This window comes from Penicillium brevicompactum, assembly GCF_028827555.1.
Source record: "Penicillium brevicompactum strain IBT 35665 chromosome Unknown utg000009l_segment0_segment0, whole genome shotgun sequence".
In the NCBI taxonomy this organism is placed as follows: domain Eukaryota; kingdom Fungi; phylum Ascomycota; class Eurotiomycetes; order Eurotiales; family Aspergillaceae; genus Penicillium; species Penicillium brevicompactum.
In genome coordinates this window covers 1,546,806-1,566,781 of record NW_026623212.1, presented here as the reverse complement: position 1 = coordinate 1,566,781, position 19,976 = coordinate 1,546,806, and the positions used below count along the sequence as shown (strand labels likewise).

The following is a 19,976-nucleotide window of genomic DNA, read 5'->3' as shown; positions in this document are numbered from 1 at the left end:
TCCATAAGAGATGAAGTACCACGCTCTCTTCATTCTCTTTACTCACCTCGCCCTCACGAGTATGTACACCATACCCCAGCTCCCCTTGAAACATAACCAGCCTACCACTCTGCAATAGGAGCAGCAGCATGCCCAGCAGGATGCGGCACCGCAGATGCCTGCGTTCTGACCGAGACATGCACGACCGCGACGTTCACTTCGCCCTCGACTACGATCACAACCTGTGTCCCTACAGCCACCTGCGTCGGGGTTTACTGTAAGAGTCCAGGTAGATGAAAATAGATTTATAGGTATTTTCTGACAGCTACTAGCATCGTGTGTATTCGGTGATCCGACCAAGCAATGCTGCTCGGGCTACTGTGCTGCGAACAAATGTCGGTCGACGGACGAGGATTGGCCGCTTTGTAGTGAGGATCATGGGCCTTGCGTTGTGGATAGCAACTGTTGCTATGGGAATCGGTGCACGGGTGGGATTTGTCGTCGGGGTTAAGGGGCTGGCTAGGCTAGGGTTGGAATTGAGGGTTTACTCCGTACTTGGGATGAGGTTTGAGCTTGTAGGAGGGAGCTGGGGATATGACTGTGCTGGTTATACTCCATAAGAACAGCTGGGGATGGAGTATTTCGTTTGTTTATATTCCAATTGACTTGATCTTCATGTACAGAATAATCCAGAAATTGTATATTGTACAGCATCCTCCGTATTGCACTACTCCGTACTATCTACTCCAAACCAGACTAGACTAGACTATTGATTTTAAATACCCTCAGCCAACAAGCTCTCAGCCTTCTCAGTAAACGCCTTCATAGCAAATTTCCACATCTCAGGCCCAACACTAATCCTCGCAACCCCCAATTGCCTAATCTCCTTCACCCCCAGAAATCCCTCGCTCAGATTCATCTTCACATTCACCCGCCCATCCAGCGCAGCCACCAAGCTCACCACCTCCTCCCTCGAAACTCCCCTTCCACCAGGCCCCCACACAAACACCGTCCAAGCCCCAGCCCCCAAGAATGCCTTCCCGCGGTCAATGGCCTGATCGACCGTCCCGCCCGCCAACACATCCGTCCGAGCATTGACCACAAAATCAGGCACGCCCGCCTCCGCCGCCGTCCGCACCACCGTCCTCACGCGCTCAACCGCCTCATCCAGCGACCGTAGCTCGCCCATCGCATCCGCATCTTCAATATTGCAACCCACCGCACCGAGCGCAATGACTTGGCGCACGGTATCGGCCAGCTCGGCCGTATCACCGTATCCGTCTTGCAGATCGACGGTTAGTGGTTTCAGTGGGTTGACGGCGCGAATGGCGGATGCGATGGCGGCTATGGCGGACAGGTTCTGTGATTTGGTGAGCGCGTTGTCGTCTATGCCGATCGAGGCGGCGATGGCGAATGAGGCTGTGGCGATGGCTGGGGCGGTTGGTAGTGAGGCGATGATGGAGGCTGTTGCGGCGTCGTAGACGTTCGTTAAGAGGACGGGGTTGCCTGGTTGGTGGAGAGCGCGGAAGGCTTTTGCGATGTCGTTTGGACTCATCCTTTTTTTTTTTTTCCTCTTAATTTTGTAAGATTATACAGGGTAATTCACTTCTCGGCGTTTGTTTCACAAATGGGAGATGATTGGATTTGGATTTATTGAGTTGCTACGGGGGGAACATTTTGTAGTGTGCCGGATAATTCGTGTAGAGATTATTTCTGGACGACAGATTGTAGTGGAAGTGACCAATGGCCAAGGAGGATCTCCCGTTTCGGACCCGACATGCATTTAGAAGCGTAGATCGGATCAGGTTTTCCTGTATGCAGAAACAAAGGCACCCCTGTCTCAGACTAACTAGCAGACCAGAGTTAACTAGCCGGCTATAGTTCGTACGACGACGGTCGTCAGTGAGGCGCAAGGGGAGCGGTATGTTTTGTAGGGAATACACATCAAGTGCTCTCCGTACTCTCCGTACTCTCGGTACAAGTGCGTTCAGACAATTCTCAGATGCATATTTGCCACAGCTGTGCCCAATGTGAAGAATGTATGCGGAGCTGGGGGCCGAGAATAAGCAAAAGCCGTATTACAGTTGGCATTGTGAAACATTTCCATTCGGAGTACGGAGTACAGCAAGAAGATACAGATGAGTTACAGATAATTTCAAGCAGGATTGAGTACGGACTACTCCGTACTAAACTGAAGGGATACGGAGTATTGTAGGGAGAGTCCTGTTCAGCATCGAAAGGAAAGACCGAATTTCGACGGTACCACACCCGGTTGGATCTCACGGAGTAAACGAGGGGTATTCCAAGGTTGTGGCATTCCTTTTTACGGGCCTTTTCCATTTGCTTAGAAAGTGCTCTGGTATGTGTCCAGGGTTCTTTTCTTTTCTTTTTTTCGTTTCAGATGTTCTTATAATAGCCCAAAGCCGCCCAAACATAACACAATGGAGTCAGAAACTCAGAGATCAGAGATCTGAACTTCGATTTAAACAGTATATCTAGAGTATCCCAAAAGAATCCCCAGTTCAGAGGCAGTTTATTAATTGAATAACCCGACCACACCCGCTTTAAGCGGAAAACAAGTCTGGACTCGGGAAGCCCCGTTTTTGATGGAGTCGCTCTCCTCACGGTATCCGTATCGTATGGGTATGGTAATATTACGAGACAATTGGAAAGGACCATGGGAATATCCTCATGTTGAAAGAATATATGAAAATGATCTAGTTCTCTGGAGATCAAATCTCTTTCAATGTTCTTTATATCCTCTCATCCTTTCGCTCCTGGAGGTCCAACAATAGAGAACCGAGAGTACTCCAAGGTACTTAAAGATATACGGTACCTCGTAAAATTAATTAACCCCCATCGGGAATCCCCTGTAATTTACCGTCAGCTCTCTCCCCACTCTCCGCTTCGCCTTGCTCATCGCCTGGGCTTCTCTGCCTTTTCCTCTTCCTCTCACTGTGTATATGTTCATATTCCCACATAGTTGCATTACCACACCTCCATTCGCCCCCGATCTTATGGCGTATGGTTCTTCCCTCCTGCAGTTGGCCGCCTGACCTGCAGCTCTCACGCTGCCATCCGACCCTGCTCACCTCGAATCCTCTCTTCCCCGACTGGAACCTCTTCCTCCTACACACACACCTCCTCTCCTCCCCCATAATGCATACCGGTCTAAATGTTCCGTCCTCCGGACTGGCTCTCCTCCCTGGAGATCAGTCCGGAGACCTCTCCGCTCGGCCGAATCAGATCATGCGGCTGAACCTGGTGCAGAGCACGCTGGATGATCTGATCGACAGCCTGAGGAAGGAACAGCCGGCTCGACTCCGCCTGGGCAAACACCCGTCTCTCCATTACGGGGGCAAGTCCCAGACCTTCCATGCGTATCCCGAAACACATCGCTCCGAACTCTACCATAGCTCCGAAGAATCTTTGTATTTCACGGGGGTGCTGAGCCACAGTTTGGAAGTGGAAAAGGCTAAAAATGACACGGCGGCGACCGATCAGGCATTAGCAGACCTGGAAGAAAAACTAAATGCTCACGAGAGAGGGAAAGAATCGAAAAAGACACACATAATCTCTCACCCCGATGAGTTGCGCGGGCTCCGGGGAGCAAGGCGGGCTACAGAGGTCCCACGAGCAAGATCGAGCTCGAAAAGGACCGCTTCCTCAAGACCGCCGCCAATCGTTCTCTCACTGCTAGTCCTACTCTGGGTGCTCCCAAATCTCCAGCTCTCACCATGACGCCCACCTCAGCTCCCATGTTGCAATCTCGGGATCGAGAGAGGCTCGATGCCCTCAAGATCCCGTTCATTCACTTGCTCGCCATTCGTCCCGTCACCGTTCAATTCATGTCCCGCCAGACACGCACCACCCACGGAGACTGCACCGTGCTCGCCGAGAAGTTCGGCATACAGAACCGCATCCTGACCGAGAAGTTTGATCTGAAGGACAAGGTTTACAAGGATCTCGACGTGTGGAAATTCAATTACACCGAGGAGGACCGAAAGATGGCAATTGAGAACTCCATCTCTGCTTTTGATCGCATGCGTGTTTCCAAGTCCGATCCCATCTGGCAAAAGCTTCTTCCGAAGAACGAGCGAGGCCAGGGCAAATGCTTGTCACGCCTCAACCTCCGCACCGCCCCACCCCCGAAACCCGCCAAAGCCAAAACCAGTGGCGACGAGTCGGGCAAAGACGAGGTCGACCACGCCTCAAAGGCATCTGCGTCTGGGTCCAAGACCACTACAACTTCGAACAAGGCCCGAGTGTCGGACAAGGATTTCCCCAAGCCAAAGCCCAAGTCCAAGGCCACCAACAGCACCCTCACCGGACGAGTCACCAAGAAAGCCGCCACCAAGGCCCCCGCCAAAGTGGACGGCAACAGCAAGATCAAGTCTGCCGAGTATGTCCACGACTCAGACGATGATGACGATGTTGAGATGCTCGATGCACCTCCCGCGCCTACCCCCAAGCCTCAGCCGGAACACAAGCGGGGACCATCCAATGTCAAGGCTCCACCTCCGAAGATCAAGGCCCCAGCGAAGCCTCGTCCCACTGAGACTCCTTCGGTCCCTGCTAAGGCTCCTTCCAAGGTCCCCAAGTCCGAGGTCCCCAAGCATGAGACCGCAAAGCCCAAGCTGGAGCCAACCAAGTCAACCCCCAAGGTTACGGCCTCGAAGCGCCCTCCCTCTCGGCCCTCCACTTCGCCTCAGAAGCCATCTCCACTTGGATCGTCTCCTCCAGCCAATGCATCTGATCGCGCCGGTCGCAACCGGTCCGATAGCCAGAACCAATCGTCCGGTTCATCCTCATCCTCGCCTCTCGTGGTCCAGCACGCCAAGGCCAAGGCCGGTTCATCCACTGCTGTTACCAAACCTGCGGCCGCTAAAACTACGAGCCAGCCGAATGGTGTTATCAAACCCGCTGCCAACCCATTGAAACGCAAGGCAGAGCCTGACCGCCTGTCCGTGCCCCAAGCAGGCCGACCCACCGGCAATCTCGAGGCCAAGCGCCGCCGAGCGGTCAGCACCACCTCTAGCGGTGGCAGCACTGGCAGTGCGTCACCTCCAATGAGCCACCAGATCTTGTGGCAGAAGCTGCAGGAAAAGTCTCGGAAGTTCAAGCGCTTCTACAGCAAGTACCGCTCTTTGCATGTCTCCCTTGCAGAGAAGGCAAACCCTACCCGCGAGGAGCTGGACCGCCTGCAGGGTCAGCATGACCACCTTGAAGAAATGAAGAAGGAAATCTGGGATGAAGATCGTCGACTCAAGGCTCTTCGTTCCTAGATCTCCGGTATTTCATACTCCCGTTTGCACTACGGCAAGCATATGAATCGACAGACACGGCGTTCAATGGGCATGTTTCATTCTTTGTTACCTGCATTTTTATCCCCCCTATGTTATCTCTGCCCATTTTCCTTTCTTTATGAGTGTTTCTATTTTTCTTCCTATGTTGTGAAGAATCGGTTTCGCATGGCTAGTCCATCATTATCATTAGTGTCATCATTATTATTCTTATCAGCACAAAACCATGAGGTCCCTGGACTAAACAAACAAATATCATTATCATCAAACATTCACCGCAATCCCATATTTCCACACGAGTAATACGTCAATCTTGAAAGTTCCTGTTGATCATCGCAGCTTACCCCAGATCATCTACCAGTCCCACTGTGGTTAGCGGGACCAGTCTCTGCATCTGATTGGTTCAACCAGCACGTGGCAATGTCACAAGGTTGAATTAGTAATGAGTGTAAATGCACGTGATGATTACATCATACACCAAGAATCGAGACAGTCCCAATCAGGTTTAGCGCGTAATGCGTATCGAACTTGCTGTCTCCGAGCATCATACATGTGTGACATCCACGGCGAGATCGTCTTCCACACCAGAGGTGTTCTTACAAGGCACTCATATCTATTGAATTAGCAAAGGATTGCTTACTCCAGCTTCATTGACAATGACGCCCCCGGCCCGTGGACGGGGGACTAGTCAGCGCAGTCCGACCGTTTTGGTACGAGTGCCGCCAACTTTTTTTTTTATAGAAAGGATTTCCGGAGATCAAAATATACTAACACATGCATTGTAGGTAACGGACTCGCGTGACCAACAGAATCCTCAAACTCCCCGTCGTCGCCGCTCCCCCGCAACCCGATTCATCACCGTCGATAATGTCCTACAATACGCATCCGACGTGCCTTCAATGCAACAACGTGGACCACCACCCAGCTCTCGGTCACGCAGACTTGCCTCTGCAGCAGGTGGCTTGATTGGTACTTCCGGAAGCAGTAGTTCCAGCGCGGTATCCGGGGCTGGCAAAGCCGGCCGACTCGCAGCGCAACCGCGTCTGCCGCCTCGAACGACCAAAGTCAGCGAGAAGCTGGTTCTTCTACCTGACACCGATGAGATTGAGGAAGGGGAGACCGAAGAAGATGAAGACGAGGGCGGCGAGGGCGCGGGGATGGTGGATGAGGAACTCGTTGCACGATTGGCGCGAGAGAAAAATATCGATCCGGAAATGGTCAGACACCAGCTTCTAGTCTCGAAGCGGCTGGGTAGTGACTTTGGTGTTGATAATGATCTTGCGCCGTTGTTGGCTGAGGAGGAGGTGTTGAGGAAACGACGTGTTGCGCCTGAGCGCGCGAAGAGTTATGCGGAGCGTCTGCCCAAGGCTCGGAGGACGGAGAAGCTGGCTCGTGTTACGGCTTATTGCACGGCTCAGGCGTATAAGATGGGGTCGCTTGCTGCGTTTGTTAAGGAGCAGCATGGTGGAAGGACGAAGCTTTATGATGATTGTCTTTACACGGCTTATCATCTGCCCCTTTTGCCTGGCCATGATGGGTACCGATTGAGGAGTAGCCCTGTGCTGAAATATCCCGGTGGCAAGTCCTTGCTGGATGAGGAGATTGAGCGCAACGAGCAGCGTGATCATCATGATGATTACATGGTTGAGCCGGAAGAGCACTCTGTTGGTGGTCACAATCGTCCGGAGGATGAGCATCATTACGAAGGCTCTCCGCATGACTCGGCGGATCATTCTCACCAGGAGAATCGGGAAGAGTTCTTGAACAGGATCAGCGAGGAAGTTCATGGCCATGCCGACGTGCATGAGCATGAGCGCGAGCTCGTGCACGAGCATGCTGCTAGCTCTAGTGAGAGTGTTCAAGGCTTGGAGCATATCGAGCCATCTGAAACCAATGATGAGAACGGTCCTCCTTCACCGGAGCCTCTCCGTCGTCGAAGACACAGCACTGATGACAGCCACGCTCTCATTCGGGATCGACCTTCTCCCCACTCACTACGCCTTCTTCATCTTCATTGCCCCAGGCCCCAGCTCGCACCTTGTACAATGTCGCTGAAATGTTCGTATTCAGCTATGGTGTGGTGGTGTTCTGGAATTTCACCGAGCGACAGGAGAAAGACTTGCTCGCTGATTTGGCCTTTGCCACGTCTTCAGCGACCGGCATCCCTATCCCGTTGGCAACAATGCCGCTTGATGAAGAAGATTTCGAGACGGAAGAGTTCCATTTCGAGTACTCGACGGAGATCTCGCGTCCGCGAGTCTACAATGATATGATCACACTGCGCAGTGGTGATCATATGATCAAGCTAGCTATCAGTCATGGTATTTCGCAAAGCACCAAGCTTTGTTTCTTCGAGGAAGTCATGGCTCGCCAGATGGCAGACGCCAAGGATGTCCCAAGACGACTCGCCGTCACAGGCCAATTGGGCATGAAGCGCGAAGAGGTGTTCCGTATCCTCGGTCGTCTCTTCAAGAGTCGTGTCGAAGTCAACCTATGTAAGTTCTGACTGGTCTTTAACATTGAAACCATGCTCACAATCACACAGCATCAAACATGCTCGATGTCCCTAACTTCTTCTGGGAGAGCGAACCGACCCTGTATCCACTCTACATCGCCGTGCGCGAGTACCTCGAGATCAAACCCCGTATCCAGGTCTTGAACGAGCGATGCCGTGTATTCCTTGATCTTGCCGAGATTCTTTCCGATTCCATCGCCGACACCAGAACTTCCCGTAAGCTCCCATCTCATCCCCAAGGACAAAGACACATGACTAACCCTGTTCCCGCCAGACCAAACATGGATCATCATTGTTCTCATCGTCATCTCCATCCTTGTCACTACTTCCGAAGTCTTCCTCCGCTTCGGCCTTCTCCATGCTAGCCAAGGTACCAACGGCACACCTGCCAGCGTCCTCGCTCGAGTCATGGGGCGATCTGTTCCCTCTCCTTCTTCGGGCTGGTACCCTTATGCTGCCGCTGATGTACCCCCGGGCTGCGTGTGTCCCTCCATTGTCCCAGGCGGAGGCTCGCAAATGGGCGTTAGTGGCTTGATGGATCTTTGATCGTGTTGCATTCTCAAAAGGCTGGATTGGCGTAACTGGCGTTCGGTGGACTCCTAACAATTTCACTTCTACTGCATATTACCTCGAAATCTTAGGTTAATACAAATCAATTTGAGAATAGCTTTAGCGCCAAAGACTCTTCTCTGTCATGGTGATAGTCTGTACCCAAATTGTTCAACTACTCAAAGATTCGACCGAAATCGAGAGCCATCCTTCAAACCCGCCATGACGTCCTGTACAGCCTGCTGACCGCGCTCAATAGCCCCATCAACAAACCCTCTCCATCCATCCGCACAATCCGCACTGGCGAAAACAACACGCCCATGAGGTCTCTGAAGCTCCTGAAGGTACCTCGAAGCAGAATTGGGACCCCAACAGGCCCAAGCCCCTTTAGCGTATGGATCATTCATCCAATCGTGCGTCGCATATGCCTCGACATCGCCATTTGGGTGAATATCCTTCCGGAACTGGTCGATGATATGCTTACTATCAGTCTTGTCCGTCAATTTCGAGCTGTACCCAAAACCAATGCACCAAGTTCCCGCTGGCTCAGAGGCTTGGGTTCCATTGTGATCAGAAAAGGCAAAGAGATATGAACTATCGCGAGCTGTAGCGAACCATCCAGGCTCAGTTGCCCGAAGCTTGAAATGGATCTTGGCTCCTGTGTTTATATGGCCTTCTGCAATAGCTGCTTGTCGGAGGGGACTCAGGGGTGGATTGAAAGTAATATCTCCGAGACAATTTCTGTGAGATCGGTCAATGTCAATTGCCAATCTGGCTCAGCGTCAGGGTATTTGACTCGACTCGACTCGACTTACAGTGGAATGGTACAGACGATTGTCTTTGCCCGCAGACACTTGCCGGAAGTAGTCACGATCTTGATCCCCGAGGTAACATGATTGATCTCTTTCACGGCGGTGCTGAACAGAAGATCACCAGTATACTCATTCAAGATTGCATTCGCGAAAGATGTCATTCCACCTTTTCCAATCTTGTATAATCCAGCCATCTCAAACACACCCGCCATATTGTGTCCGCCTAGCGCATACCACCTCAGCGCCTCAGTGAACCCAATATCCGACCCAGGCGCACTACCAAAAGTACTAACATTCGACTCGAACAAATCCTTCTCAAACTGCGAAAAGTCCAAACAATCCAACCGATCCTTGACCGAAAGATGGTCATACGATCTCCACAGCCCCGGTTCTCGCAACGGGTCATGAGGATAAGGCATAAGAGTACGACTATCATACCCATCAACCGCAAAGAAAGCTCTCGAGACCCGATCCAGAATCCCACCCGCTTCGACAATCGATATCTCCCGCAGTGCACCGCCAGATGCGAAGGTCTGCTTTTCCGGCGCCAGCGTCCCAGCAGATGTCTTCAGGTTGGCGTGGAGTTCGTATTTGCGCAGCTCGCTGTACAAGTGAGGCTGAGCCCAGTGGACCCATGTACCGCCCATTTCGAGGTCTTCGCCTAGGACTTGGGCTGTCCATGTGCGGCCTCCGATGCGGTCTCTTGCTTCGAGGAGGAGGACGTTGAGGTTATGTCTTTGGCTGAGGTCTCTTGCTGCGATGAGACCGGCGAATCCTGCGCCGATGACGATTACGTCGTAGCTTTCTTGGGTTCGGGTTGATGTTCTTGAGGCGTTTGTTTGGAGGCCTTCTTTTGTTCCAGCGGGGGTCCAGAGGAATCCTTCCTTTGTGGATGGTGACATGGTCGAAGGGTCAAGTATACTAAGATTTGAGTTTGATATAGCGAAGGAATCACGACGCTCAGAGTGTTTTCCGTGTATAGATTTCAACATTGAAGGATATTATACTGGGCGAGAGGCGTGTTGTCGGTAATGCGGAATTGGTTCCGAAGTACTAGACATGCGAGCCAAGATAATGATTCGATATCATCGGTTCTCTTTCCCCAATGGGGCCAGTCAGTGCGATGAATGAAATTCGTTGTAGCCTGCTGCAGTTACAGGATATTCGAGGTCCCTGTTCTCACCGAAGCCAAACCTGCCAAGGCATGAGAGTAATAGAACTAGAGCTTCTGCTTCCCACTGGTGTTACAAGGGCAGAAGACCAAAGGATTGGAAAATTGGGGTGAGATCATTCTCTTGATGACGATATTCAAGAAATGAGATGATCGATGAGTTGGTTGCTAAACAATGCCCCAACCTACTCCTTTCATGTCAGATACTCCGTACATTCAAATCCATTCCATGGCTCAGCTATCTCCCTATAAGGAGAAAAAAGCAAAAATGACGTTTCAATCTGAACCGATAAAACAAATAGCCCATCCAAGCTAGCAGATATTTTTCAAGTGAACATCGCCGAGCAGTTGATATCAAGATACAATGACCTCGCAATACGACCTAATCGTGGTTGGTGCCGGTAAGCATGAAAATCCCCCGAGACATTCGATTCGAGCTAAAAACACCCTTGTCTCAGGATGGTTTGGCCTCGCAGCAGCCAAACATTATATCCAACTTCACCCATACGAACGCATCACGATCATCGAGTCAGCCAGTACCTGCGGCGGAACCTGGGCCGAGCACCGCTTGTACCCTGGTCTAAAGTCCAACAACATGGTCGGATCATATGAGTATCCCGATTTCCCCATGGGCGAAGCATATGGCGTGAAACCAGATAGTCATATTCCCGCGGTGACTCTGCATCGCTATCTGAGCGATTACGCGCGCCGTTTCGGGATCTTTGAGCGTGTTATTTTCAATACCACCGTGGAGACAATTGAGCGCCATTTTGGTGGCTGGGTGGTCAATACTTGTTGCGCGAAAGGGTCGGCGGCGCTTAGGACTAGGAGGTTGATATTGGCCACTGGTTTGACTTCAACTCCTAATATTCCTTCGTATGCCGGGCAAGAGACTTTCGATGCTCCTTTCTTTCATGCGAAGGATTTTCGGAATTGTGGTGCCTGGGACAATTCACAGAATGTCGTCGTTGTCGGAGGTGCAAAGTCTGCTTTTGATGTGGCTTTTGCATTTGCAGAAGCGGCTGTTCATGTTGATCTGATTATTCGCCCAGATGGAAATGGACCTGTTTGGCTTTCTCCGGCTTTTGTGACTCCTCTGAAGAGAAAGATGGAAGAGTTGCTTCACACCCGTTGTCTCACATGGATGAGCCCTACGCCATGGGGTGACGAAGATGGATTTTCTCTGATTCGCAGACTCCTGCACGGAACTAAGATCGGGCGGATGGTTGTGCGCGCATTTTGGCAGATGCTAAGCTCTGATATGGTCGAAGCTAATGGATACGACGATTATAAGTATCCAAGTCTTGCTCTTCTCAGACCATGGACGTCAGCATTCTGGACCGGCAGCGGAGTCAGTATCCATAATTATGACTCGAGTTTTTTCGAGTTTGTGAAAACCGGAACTATACGAGTTCACACGGCAAACATCTCGCTTCTGAGCCCGAGTAAGGTACACCTGAGCACCGGTGAAGTCCTCGATGCAGATGCCCTGATCTGTGCTACTGGGTGGAAGAAGCGCCCTTCTTTCAACTTCAGCAATTGGGATATCAAGATCCAAAGATCAGTAGCTGAGATGACAGAACTCATCCAAGCAGCCGATGAAGAAATCCTATCTCGCTTTCCGATTCTGAAGGCGCAACCGCTGCTTCGCAGCCACACAAAGCCAACTGATCCCCTTCGATTATATCGGTTCATGGTGCCACCCGCTCTATGGGAAGATCGAAGCTTAGCATTTGCAGGAATGGTCTCATCTGTGAGCACGTCCACCTGCGCTAGTCTACAGGGGTTGTGGATCTCGGCGTATCTCGACGGCAAACTCGATCGGACTCCTGTCGATGACACGGAGGCTGTGAGAGAGACTGTGCTCAATTCCCAGTGGGGCAAATGGAGATACCCATGCGGGTATGGAGGGGAAGTTGCGGATTTGGCATTTGATGCACTTCCGTACTTCGACCTTCTGCTTCGAGACTTGGGCTTGGAGAGTCGGCGTAAGACCTCTTGTTTGGCGGAAATGATTACGCCGTATAAGCCGTGGGACTATCGTTCTGTGGTGAAGGAGTGGATGGATGCACATCGTGTCAAGAGTGACTCACAAGTTCAGGAGTATCAGTCGTATTGATGAACAATACATTGATATTTCGAGTCAATCTACTTCGACATCGAAGGGAATTGGTAGAATGCCAGATGGGACTTGCTGGCGACCAACTGAACGTAGAAGAATTCGAGAGTGTCGGCTGGGAACGATAATCGGTTAGTCCGAAACAGAGAAAAGAAAGTCACCTGGTACTTGTGTGCCCGGGGTACCCTTGCCAATGGTGACGGATGAAGCACTGGTTATCTAGGGCATAGTCACTGAGTCGAGTCTCCCCTAGTCAATAACAACGAGGGCATACATCTCGCTCGACAGAACGAACTCCGATCTTGCAATTATAAGCTCAGCGACACTGGATATTAGACCCAAGGGAAGAAGGAATCAAATGAAGTAGAAGAATCCAAAATCTCCGTTGAGACGGACAGAGCCGAAGCATGCTATATATGAAACAGAGACATTAGATATCAGTACAAAAGGGCCGGTCAAATGCAAGTCCTGCCCGGGCCCTGGTTATCACGCCCCGCGCTCATTTTATCGTTTATCCTTTCAAGTTTACTTTTGGCGAATTTAACCGGTGATCTTGAAGATAGACTCGGCAAGTCTTTGCACGTTGCCGGAGGTGATACCGGCAACGGAGATACGACCGTCCTTGGTGGCGTAGACGGAGTGCTTGATAATTCGTTAGCAGTGTTTGATACAATGGGGTGGGATGATCTTACCTCCTTGGCAAGGGCATCCATCTGCTCGGGCTTCAGACCAGTGTAGGCGAACATGCCGATCTGAAGAAATGTTAGCTTAGGCTACAACAGTTGGAGACATTGGGGGAAATTACCTGGCTGGTGATGTGGGACCAGTCGTGCTTGCTGCCGAGCTTCTCGAGGTTGGTGCGGAGGAGAGAGCGCATCTCGATGATGCGGTCAGCCATGCCCTTGACCTCACCGAGCCACTGCTGGTTCAGAGCGGGGTCGTTCATGATGGTGGAGGCGACGCGAGCACCGTGAATAGGAGGGTTGGAGTAGAAGGGACGGATGAGAATCTTGATCTGAGACTCGACGCGCTTCTTCTCCTCGGCGTTCTCGCAAACGAGAGAGAAAGCACCGACACGCTCACCGTAGAGACCCATGTTCTTAGCGAAGGACTGGCACAGGGCGATGTTGTGACCCTCCTTGACGAAGTGGCGGGGAGCGAAAGCATCCTTGTCAGCGTTACCGCTGGCAAAGCCCTGGTAGGCCATGTCGAAGAAGGCGAAGTGGTTCTTCTCCTTCATGACATCGCTGATCTGGCGCCACTGAGCCTCGGTGGGGTCAACACCGGTGGGGTTGTGGGCACAGGCGTGCAGAAGGATGATGCTCTGCTCGGGAGCGGCCTTGATGTCGGCGATCAGACCCTCGAAGTCAAGGCCAATGGTGTCCTTGTTGTAGTAGCTGTACTGAGCGACCTCGAGGCCGGAGTCAGAGAAGACAGCCTTGTGGTTGGCCCAGCTGGGGTTGGGGAGGTAGATCTTCTTCGCGCCGGGGTAGAACTGCTTGAGGAAAGAACCACCGATGCGGAGGGCACCAGTGCCGGAGATGGTCTGGGTGATGACGAGACGGTTGTCCTTGATGGCGGAGGAGTCGGCACCGTAGGCGAGCTCAGCGGCAGCGGTGGTGAAGGCGGGAATACCGGTGATACCAGCGTACTCCTTGTCGAAGCGCGATGCGACAACCTTGTCCTCGGCGGTGCGAACGGAGGGAAGGACGTAAGGCTTGCCCTTGTCATCACCTGCAGGTAGAAAACTTCCGTCAGCAATCCCATCTATTGTGCAACACGCGACGGTGAGTCTTACGGTAAGCGCCAACACCGAGGTTGATCTTCTCCTTGAAGGAGTCGGCCTTGAAAGCCTCGGTGATACCGAGGATAGCATCCTATAGATCCATTGATGTTAGGAATGCCTTTTCCAAATCACCAATTGAATGGTGGAAGCTCCTAGACCAAGCTTACAGGAGGGCCCTGGGGAACGTTGGCCCAGGTCGAGCCGTGACGAGCGACCATCACGGTGCGCACATTGGCCTCACGGGAGGCAGCCGAGCGGCTGGCGACGCGAAGAGTGGAAAGCATGGTTGCAGAGATGAAGAAAGATCAAATTGAGGGATGACACCTAGATCTAGAAGCTAGACTTGGGGAATGGGAAAGGGAAGAACCGGGAAGAGCGAGATAATAAAGGGTCGGAGACACAGTCCCGATGTTTTTTTAGTTGACTCATGTGATGGTGGTACCGGGTACTTCCTACACAGTGGGGAACCACCGTGCAACCAAAGTACTCAATACTTCTTACGGCGAGATGTGCGAGTGGGATTGGCTGCATCCTCCGCACGGTTAATTGTTTAATTGCATGTTATTCTCTCTGGTCTTTTTTTTTCTCTGTGCTGTACATGGCAATTCTTCGAGTGTTGCTAGTGTTTCCCAGTGGAATGTAGCCAGATATACATTCTGAACCGCCCATCACAAAGTCCTAAAACCTCCCAGCCCATTCGCCCATCAGCCCATCTTTAAAGGCTGGGGATGTCCTGCCGGGAATTTGCGTCTCCGGTGAACTGATCAAGCCCCTTCTCCACACTTTCTTCCCCTCACGCACAGTTGGGGTAATCGGTATTGAAAGGTACAAAACATGTCTGCTTAATTATATGGCGTATGAAGTACTCCCTACCATAGTCAATTTTAGTACCTGGGGAATGACACATCCATGGATGGTAGAGATATCTTTATTGTTTCAACAATCAATAGAACCAACCTTGGAAAAAAGCAAACATTCTCGTAAGATAATTTCGTAATTTGATATCCCCACATGCGGAGACAACTTGCAAACATTACGTAGCTCGGGAGGACATAGCTAACGCGGAAAATTACCCTTTTGGGTGTAAATATGCAGTGATGTGCATGAATTGGACATCCATGGATATGGACTCCATATGGAATGTCTGGTATTGCCTTCTATGTACGGACCTCGAGAGTATCAACCCAAGCGAACACCAGCTTGACGATTCTTTTTCGCAGCGTCACCAACAGCAGTATTCCTGCCACCTTGCTGACTAGTATCCAACGCACTCATGCCCTCGCGTTTCTTCTCTTCCTCAATCTTCTTCAAACGCTTCTCGGTCTTCATCTTACCACTGCCCTTGCCGTGGAATTGATGACTGAGCTGCTTGAAGGCCTCCTTCTGGTTCATGTTGCGACCAAACTCATCGACGTAGCGGAGTTGAACATCCGGCTTGTACTCGCGATTGAAGACTTCGGCCATGTGGCGCGCTTCTTGCTGATCGCGCTGCTTATTCTCCCAGCGCGCGTGCTCTTCCCGCTCGCGAGCGGACATACGCTCAAGTTTACCGGAGGTACGGTCGCGCTCACGCTGCTGGCGCGCGCGGCGCTCGATTTCGGTCTCGCGGTTGGCTTTGTCGGCGATGAAGCGTTCGCGATCACGGTGGAGTGCGTTCTTGGCACCACCGTCATTGTCTTTCACCAGACCGCGCGAGCGTAGCATCTTAAGAGTGGCTCCGAGACCCTCGTCCAATGTAGACTCTTCTTCCAGACCGGTGCCGCTAATTTCGGGACGGGTTGGAGCCGCTTCGCCACGCTTTGCCTCTTCGTTTTCAACGTCACCGTAGCGGTCCATATCGATCTCCATTCCTTCGCCCTCGGCCTCGGGTGCGGGCTCTGGGCTGGTGGGTTCTTCTGCGGGAGTTGGCTTTGAAGCAGCTTTGAGCTTCTCCTCGGATTCGAGAACGGCAGACTTTGATAAATTAGCGACAAACTCGGTCGTTTCGTCAATGATAAGTCCGGGTTCATCTTCCTCGTTCTTGGCTTCTTCAGCCTCCTCTTCGCGGAGTTGACGGGCAAGTTCCTCGGGGCTGATCTTCTTGCGCTTCTTGAATGCAGCGCGCCGTTGCAGCGCAAGTGAGGCCTGGAGATCATCGTCGTCTGCGAAAGAGACATTTTCAGTGGTGGGCTTGCGGCGAGCAGGGACTGGTACGCCTGCACTAGAGTCTATGTCCATGGCGGAGTTTCCTTGTGTAGCGGCAGTTTCAGCAGGCGGAGCGAGATCATCGTCGTCCATTACAGCTCTCTGTTTCGTAGTTTTGGCCTTCTTCTTCTTGGGCTTCTTAATTTTGACCTCGCTGATATCCATGTAATCAGAGGTGGGTACTTCTGGCTCGAACTCGAGGTTGATCACGTTCTTCTTCAGCTGGTTGGAGACTTCCTTCCGCTGTGCCTCACGCTCCTCGGTTGAACCCTTGGCATCCAGTGTAAATCGCTTCCGTTTCTTGCCATCGATCTCATCGTCGTATTGTGAAAGAAGTCCCTGACCTTCAGCGTTGGGATCGTATACGGGCTTTTTCTTCTTCAGCTCCAGCTTTTCCTGCAGCTTCTCCCTCTCGGTCAGGGCCGTATTTTCAAGCTCATCCACCTCATCGTCGTCATCGACCGCAGCGTCCTTGAGTGTGAGGATGTGATCTTCATCGCCATCAAAATCGCCCGCAGAGTGTCCGACCTTGATACCGGCTAGATCTGCTGCGGTGTACTCGGTCGCTAACAGGCGCTCGCGCTCTTCCAGTTCCTCTGCGGTTTTGCGGGCGCGCTCTTGCTCAATCTTCTTGGTGCGCTTTTTGGACTGTGCGAGCCATGCCTTTGTGTCAAGCGCGGCGCCACTGTCTTCTCCTAGTGTTGAGCCTTGGAGTTGTATGTTTCGCTGGGCAAGCTCGCGCGCTTTCTTGATGGCAGAATTTCTTTCTTCCCTCTGTCGCTTCGCCTGGGCTTCATCTTGAAGTTTCTTCCAATTATCGTATCCGGCGGCTTGTCGTGTATCGACGGTGCTGGCTTCTTCTTCCTCTTCTTCATCGCCGGACTCACTGTCTGATTCTTGGAATTGGGGACCGGCGCCGGGCACAGGGAGTGGCTTGAGGCCGAGAGCCACACGGATCTTGTTGTTCTGCTCTATTGAGACAGCGTCCGCCATGTTGACGGTGTTGAGAGGAGTGGGAGGTCAGGAAGAGGTGAAGCGCGCAGAGGCTGGTATTGAAATGTGACGTGGAGTGAGAAAGATACCCAAAGTTACAATCGACAAAAGGAGTTGGGAAAGAGGGACGTGATGGTCGCCGTCCGATGCGCAACGACCAGCACGATAGCCGCAATCGCAAACACGTGAGCACGCTAGCCCCTATATAGCCTAGCGTCTTAAAATCTTAGCGGCCCCACTTTCGACATAAATAAGAGCTTTTCCGCCCTTTCCTTCTCTTTTCTCTTCTTCACCTATAACACGGATTTGTGTCCAGATTTCCTGTTCATGGTACCAGTCTGACTGGTTTCTGTGTGACGGTTGAGAGCTGGGCAGTTCGACTGAATGGAGCCATCATAACTTTGCGTAGATGGCCTTTACGGTTTCCGGTCGACAGATCCCAGATTAAATGTCTGCGCCTTGTGTTGCGGGTCTTGAGCTCCCACTGGTGAGCTCGGCTTGACAGCTTGGTGTCAGCAGGCGTCATATTTCATGTCTCTTTGCCGATTGGCCGTTGGCCGCTGAGGTTAGGGAATAACCATGACTGCCAACATCCCTTAGCCTAGCTTCTGTAGTATTGTAACCAGCAAGCAACGAAAAAAAAACCTTCAGCTTCCGCTGGGTGAAATGTGTTTCCTAGGAAACAACAATTTCTACCTTGGACAATCTATGAACTGTCTGCCAGTGATGCGTCGCGTACGGAGTACAGAGTACTGAAATGCCTCTATTTGCGTCATTCAAAAGCTCTTCATTGAGGTCATGATCATCATCGCCTGGTGTATACAAGGGAGCATGTAATCTACAAAAGCTTCAAGTGTCCCGTCACGCCGTCCACCACACTCTTAGGACCCAAGATTCCAAGGACAGTCTTACTGCCACTGGCGATCTGGGTGCGTCCAGCATCCTGAATGACACGCGCGCAAAGCCCAAGGCTCATAGCCTGAGCCTGCATAAGCAAAACCTCCTCTTCAGACCTCGTTTGCAGGGCGATCTTGGCCTGACCACCGCGCTCCCACTTCTTGAGGATGGGCGAGTTGGGCGCGAACTCCTGGAAGTATTTGTAGCAGGCGAGGGTGGCGTGGGAGCATTGGGCGGCGATTTTGCCTAGTAGAAGACGTGAGTTAGCATGTGCGCAAAGCGATGTTCGTAGATCGCATACCTTTGGTCATGCCCAGGTCCATGCGAACGACCAGCACCAGCTTCACTTCCTCGGTGTTGTCCTTGAAGCTGGCCAGTTCCTCGCCATTGCCCTCGTCTTCGGATTCTTCCTCATCAGTCTCCTCTTCTTCGGAATCTTCTTCGTCGGAAGAGTGACTGTGGACCTTGACATTGTAGCTGTTGGGCCAGCCTTCGTTCTTTTCCTTGAAAAGGTTGAGCGAGGCGCCTTGGCCGATGAAGTATCCGGTGACTCCTGCGATGATGGCGGTCGCGATCACGTAGGCGGTTGTCGTGGGAGGCAAACGGTCTATTGGTACTGGAGCGGCCATTGTGAGCGATGTGGTGGTTAGATGTTGCGCCGTTGCGAGAAAAATAATTTTGGGGCAAAGCTCGACCGCCCTGACTTCATAGCCAGACTTGGAAACTCCCAAGGTTACTCGGACTTCTTTGTCGCTATTCAATTCAATTCTTTGATGGTTTTAAATTTAGAGCGCAAATTTCATTCTTTCTTGAAACTTAGTTTACTTGGCCCAATGGGTATTTCACATTTAGCGTTTATTATGTTCACGTCTCTGGGGATGACATATTTGGACTGGCGTACACTGTTCGAGGTCGGTTTACACGCCGATAAAAACCACCACTTGGATGTGAATATTGTTTCATATTCTTTGATGATAGCAAGACAAACTTTGGCCTATGTTTTCCTTCGTAGAATGCAAAAACATACATAGTGTGTTGCAGCTTTTGTTGTATCTACTATCTTCCACGGTACGCAACACCTGCGCAAATGAAGTCCAATCCTAGGTAACTTCAAGTTTTGGATATTCAATTATGGCGATGGTCTTTTTTGCGATTTCTAAAGTTCAAAATATCACCTGGGCAAGCTTTGGAAGTAGCAGCATCTGGCCATTCGTGGATAGTCTAGAGGCGGTCGTCAATGATTTAGTTCCAGAGGCCTAAACCGAGCACTCATGGTAAACTCCCCTCGTTGGCCAAACCGATAGTTTCGACAACAAAGCCTAGAGGGCACCTATACAAGGCTGCATATTATGCCTGCTCTTCAAGACCCAAGACCACGGGTTTTCTACCTACCTCCAATGGTTGAGTGAAGTTGTTCGTTGTACTGGCACCCATCAAACAAAGGCCAGCGCGCTACGGAGGAGTCTTGCAGCAAATCCGATGAGCCGATATCAGCCGGAGTGGCCTTGACTCGTATGATGCCGATAGGCTCCTCCGTACCGATAGGATGATCTTCAGACATGCAAGCAGCAATGCAAGACACAGCCTTAGCCCACAGCTTCTGGAAGCATCGTCAAAATGTGGGGCCCATACGAGTACGAGAGTGTTTGGTACAAATTTGTACTTACT

General features: G+C 51.6%; 8 protein-coding genes across 8 annotated transcripts; 3 read left to right on the top strand and 5 right to left on the bottom strand.

The window, feature by feature from the left end:
• Nucleotides 1-754: 754 nt before the first annotated feature.
• On the bottom strand, nucleotides 755-1,534 carry N7506_012042 (isocitrate lyase/PEP mutase family protein; the record flags this gene model as incomplete). The annotated part of the gene is made up of 1 exon (XM_056961333.1): nucleotides 755-1,534. One exon carries the CDS (start codon nucleotides 1,532-1,534, stop codon nucleotides 755-757), a length of 780 nt encoding a protein of 259 aa, XP_056805867.1.
• Nucleotides 1,535-3,003: 1,469 nt separating this feature from the next.
• N7506_012041 (uncharacterized protein) lies at nucleotides 3,004-5,264 on the top strand (the record flags this gene model as incomplete). Its single annotated transcript, XM_056961332.1, has 2 exons — nucleotides 3,004-3,569; nucleotides 3,617-5,264. 2 exons carry the CDS (start codon nucleotides 3,004-3,006, stop codon nucleotides 5,262-5,264), a joined length of 2,214 nt encoding a protein of 737 aa, XP_056805866.1.
• A 674-nt stretch (nucleotides 5,265-5,938) lies between these two features.
• Nucleotides 5,939-8,343, top strand: N7506_012040 (RMD1 family protein; the record flags this gene model as incomplete). Its single annotated transcript, XM_056961331.1, has 5 exons — nucleotides 5,939-5,992; nucleotides 6,068-7,211; nucleotides 7,313-7,777; nucleotides 7,828-8,013; nucleotides 8,072-8,343. The coding sequence occupies 5 exons, from the start codon at nucleotides 5,939-5,941 to the stop codon at nucleotides 8,341-8,343; spliced, it is 2,121 nt and encodes a 706-aa protein (XP_056805865.1).
• A 182-nt stretch (nucleotides 8,344-8,525) lies between these two features.
• On the bottom strand, nucleotides 8,526-10,060 carry N7506_012039 (flavin monoamine oxidase family protein; the record flags this gene model as incomplete). Its single annotated transcript, XM_056961330.1, has 2 exons — nucleotides 8,526-9,087; nucleotides 9,162-10,060. The coding sequence occupies 2 exons, from the start codon at nucleotides 10,058-10,060 to the stop codon at nucleotides 8,526-8,528; spliced, it is 1,461 nt and encodes a 486-aa protein (XP_056805864.1).
• A 633-nt stretch (nucleotides 10,061-10,693) lies between these two features.
• N7506_012038 (uncharacterized protein) lies at nucleotides 10,694-12,448 on the top strand (the record flags this gene model as incomplete). Its single annotated transcript, XM_056961329.1, has 1 exon — nucleotides 10,694-12,448. The coding sequence occupies one exon, from the start codon at nucleotides 10,694-10,696 to the stop codon at nucleotides 12,446-12,448; it is 1,755 nt and encodes a 584-aa protein (XP_056805863.1).
• Nucleotides 12,449-12,988: 540 nt separating this feature from the next.
• Nucleotides 12,989-14,518, bottom strand: N7506_012037 (uncharacterized protein; the record flags this gene model as incomplete). Its single annotated transcript, XM_056961328.1, has 5 exons — nucleotides 12,989-13,090; nucleotides 13,141-13,200; nucleotides 13,254-14,182; nucleotides 14,247-14,325; nucleotides 14,402-14,518. 5 exons carry the CDS (start codon nucleotides 14,516-14,518, stop codon nucleotides 12,989-12,991), a joined length of 1,287 nt encoding a protein of 428 aa, XP_056805862.1.
• An 895-nt stretch (nucleotides 14,519-15,413) lies between these two features.
• On the bottom strand, nucleotides 15,414-17,411 carry N7506_012036 (U4/U6-U5 snRNP complex subunit SNU66; the record flags this gene model as incomplete). The annotated part of the gene is made up of 1 exon (XM_056961327.1): nucleotides 15,414-17,411. The coding sequence occupies one exon, from the start codon at nucleotides 17,409-17,411 to the stop codon at nucleotides 15,414-15,416; it is 1,998 nt and encodes a 665-aa protein (XP_056805861.1).
• An 838-nt stretch (nucleotides 17,412-18,249) lies between these two features.
• Nucleotides 18,250-18,937, bottom strand: N7506_012035 (aminoacyl-tRNA hydrolase PTH2; the record flags this gene model as incomplete). Its single annotated transcript, XM_056961326.1, has 2 exons — nucleotides 18,250-18,554; nucleotides 18,610-18,937. 2 exons carry the CDS (start codon nucleotides 18,935-18,937, stop codon nucleotides 18,250-18,252), a joined length of 633 nt encoding a protein of 210 aa, XP_056805860.1.
• Nucleotides 18,938-19,976: the final 1,039 nt, after the last annotated feature.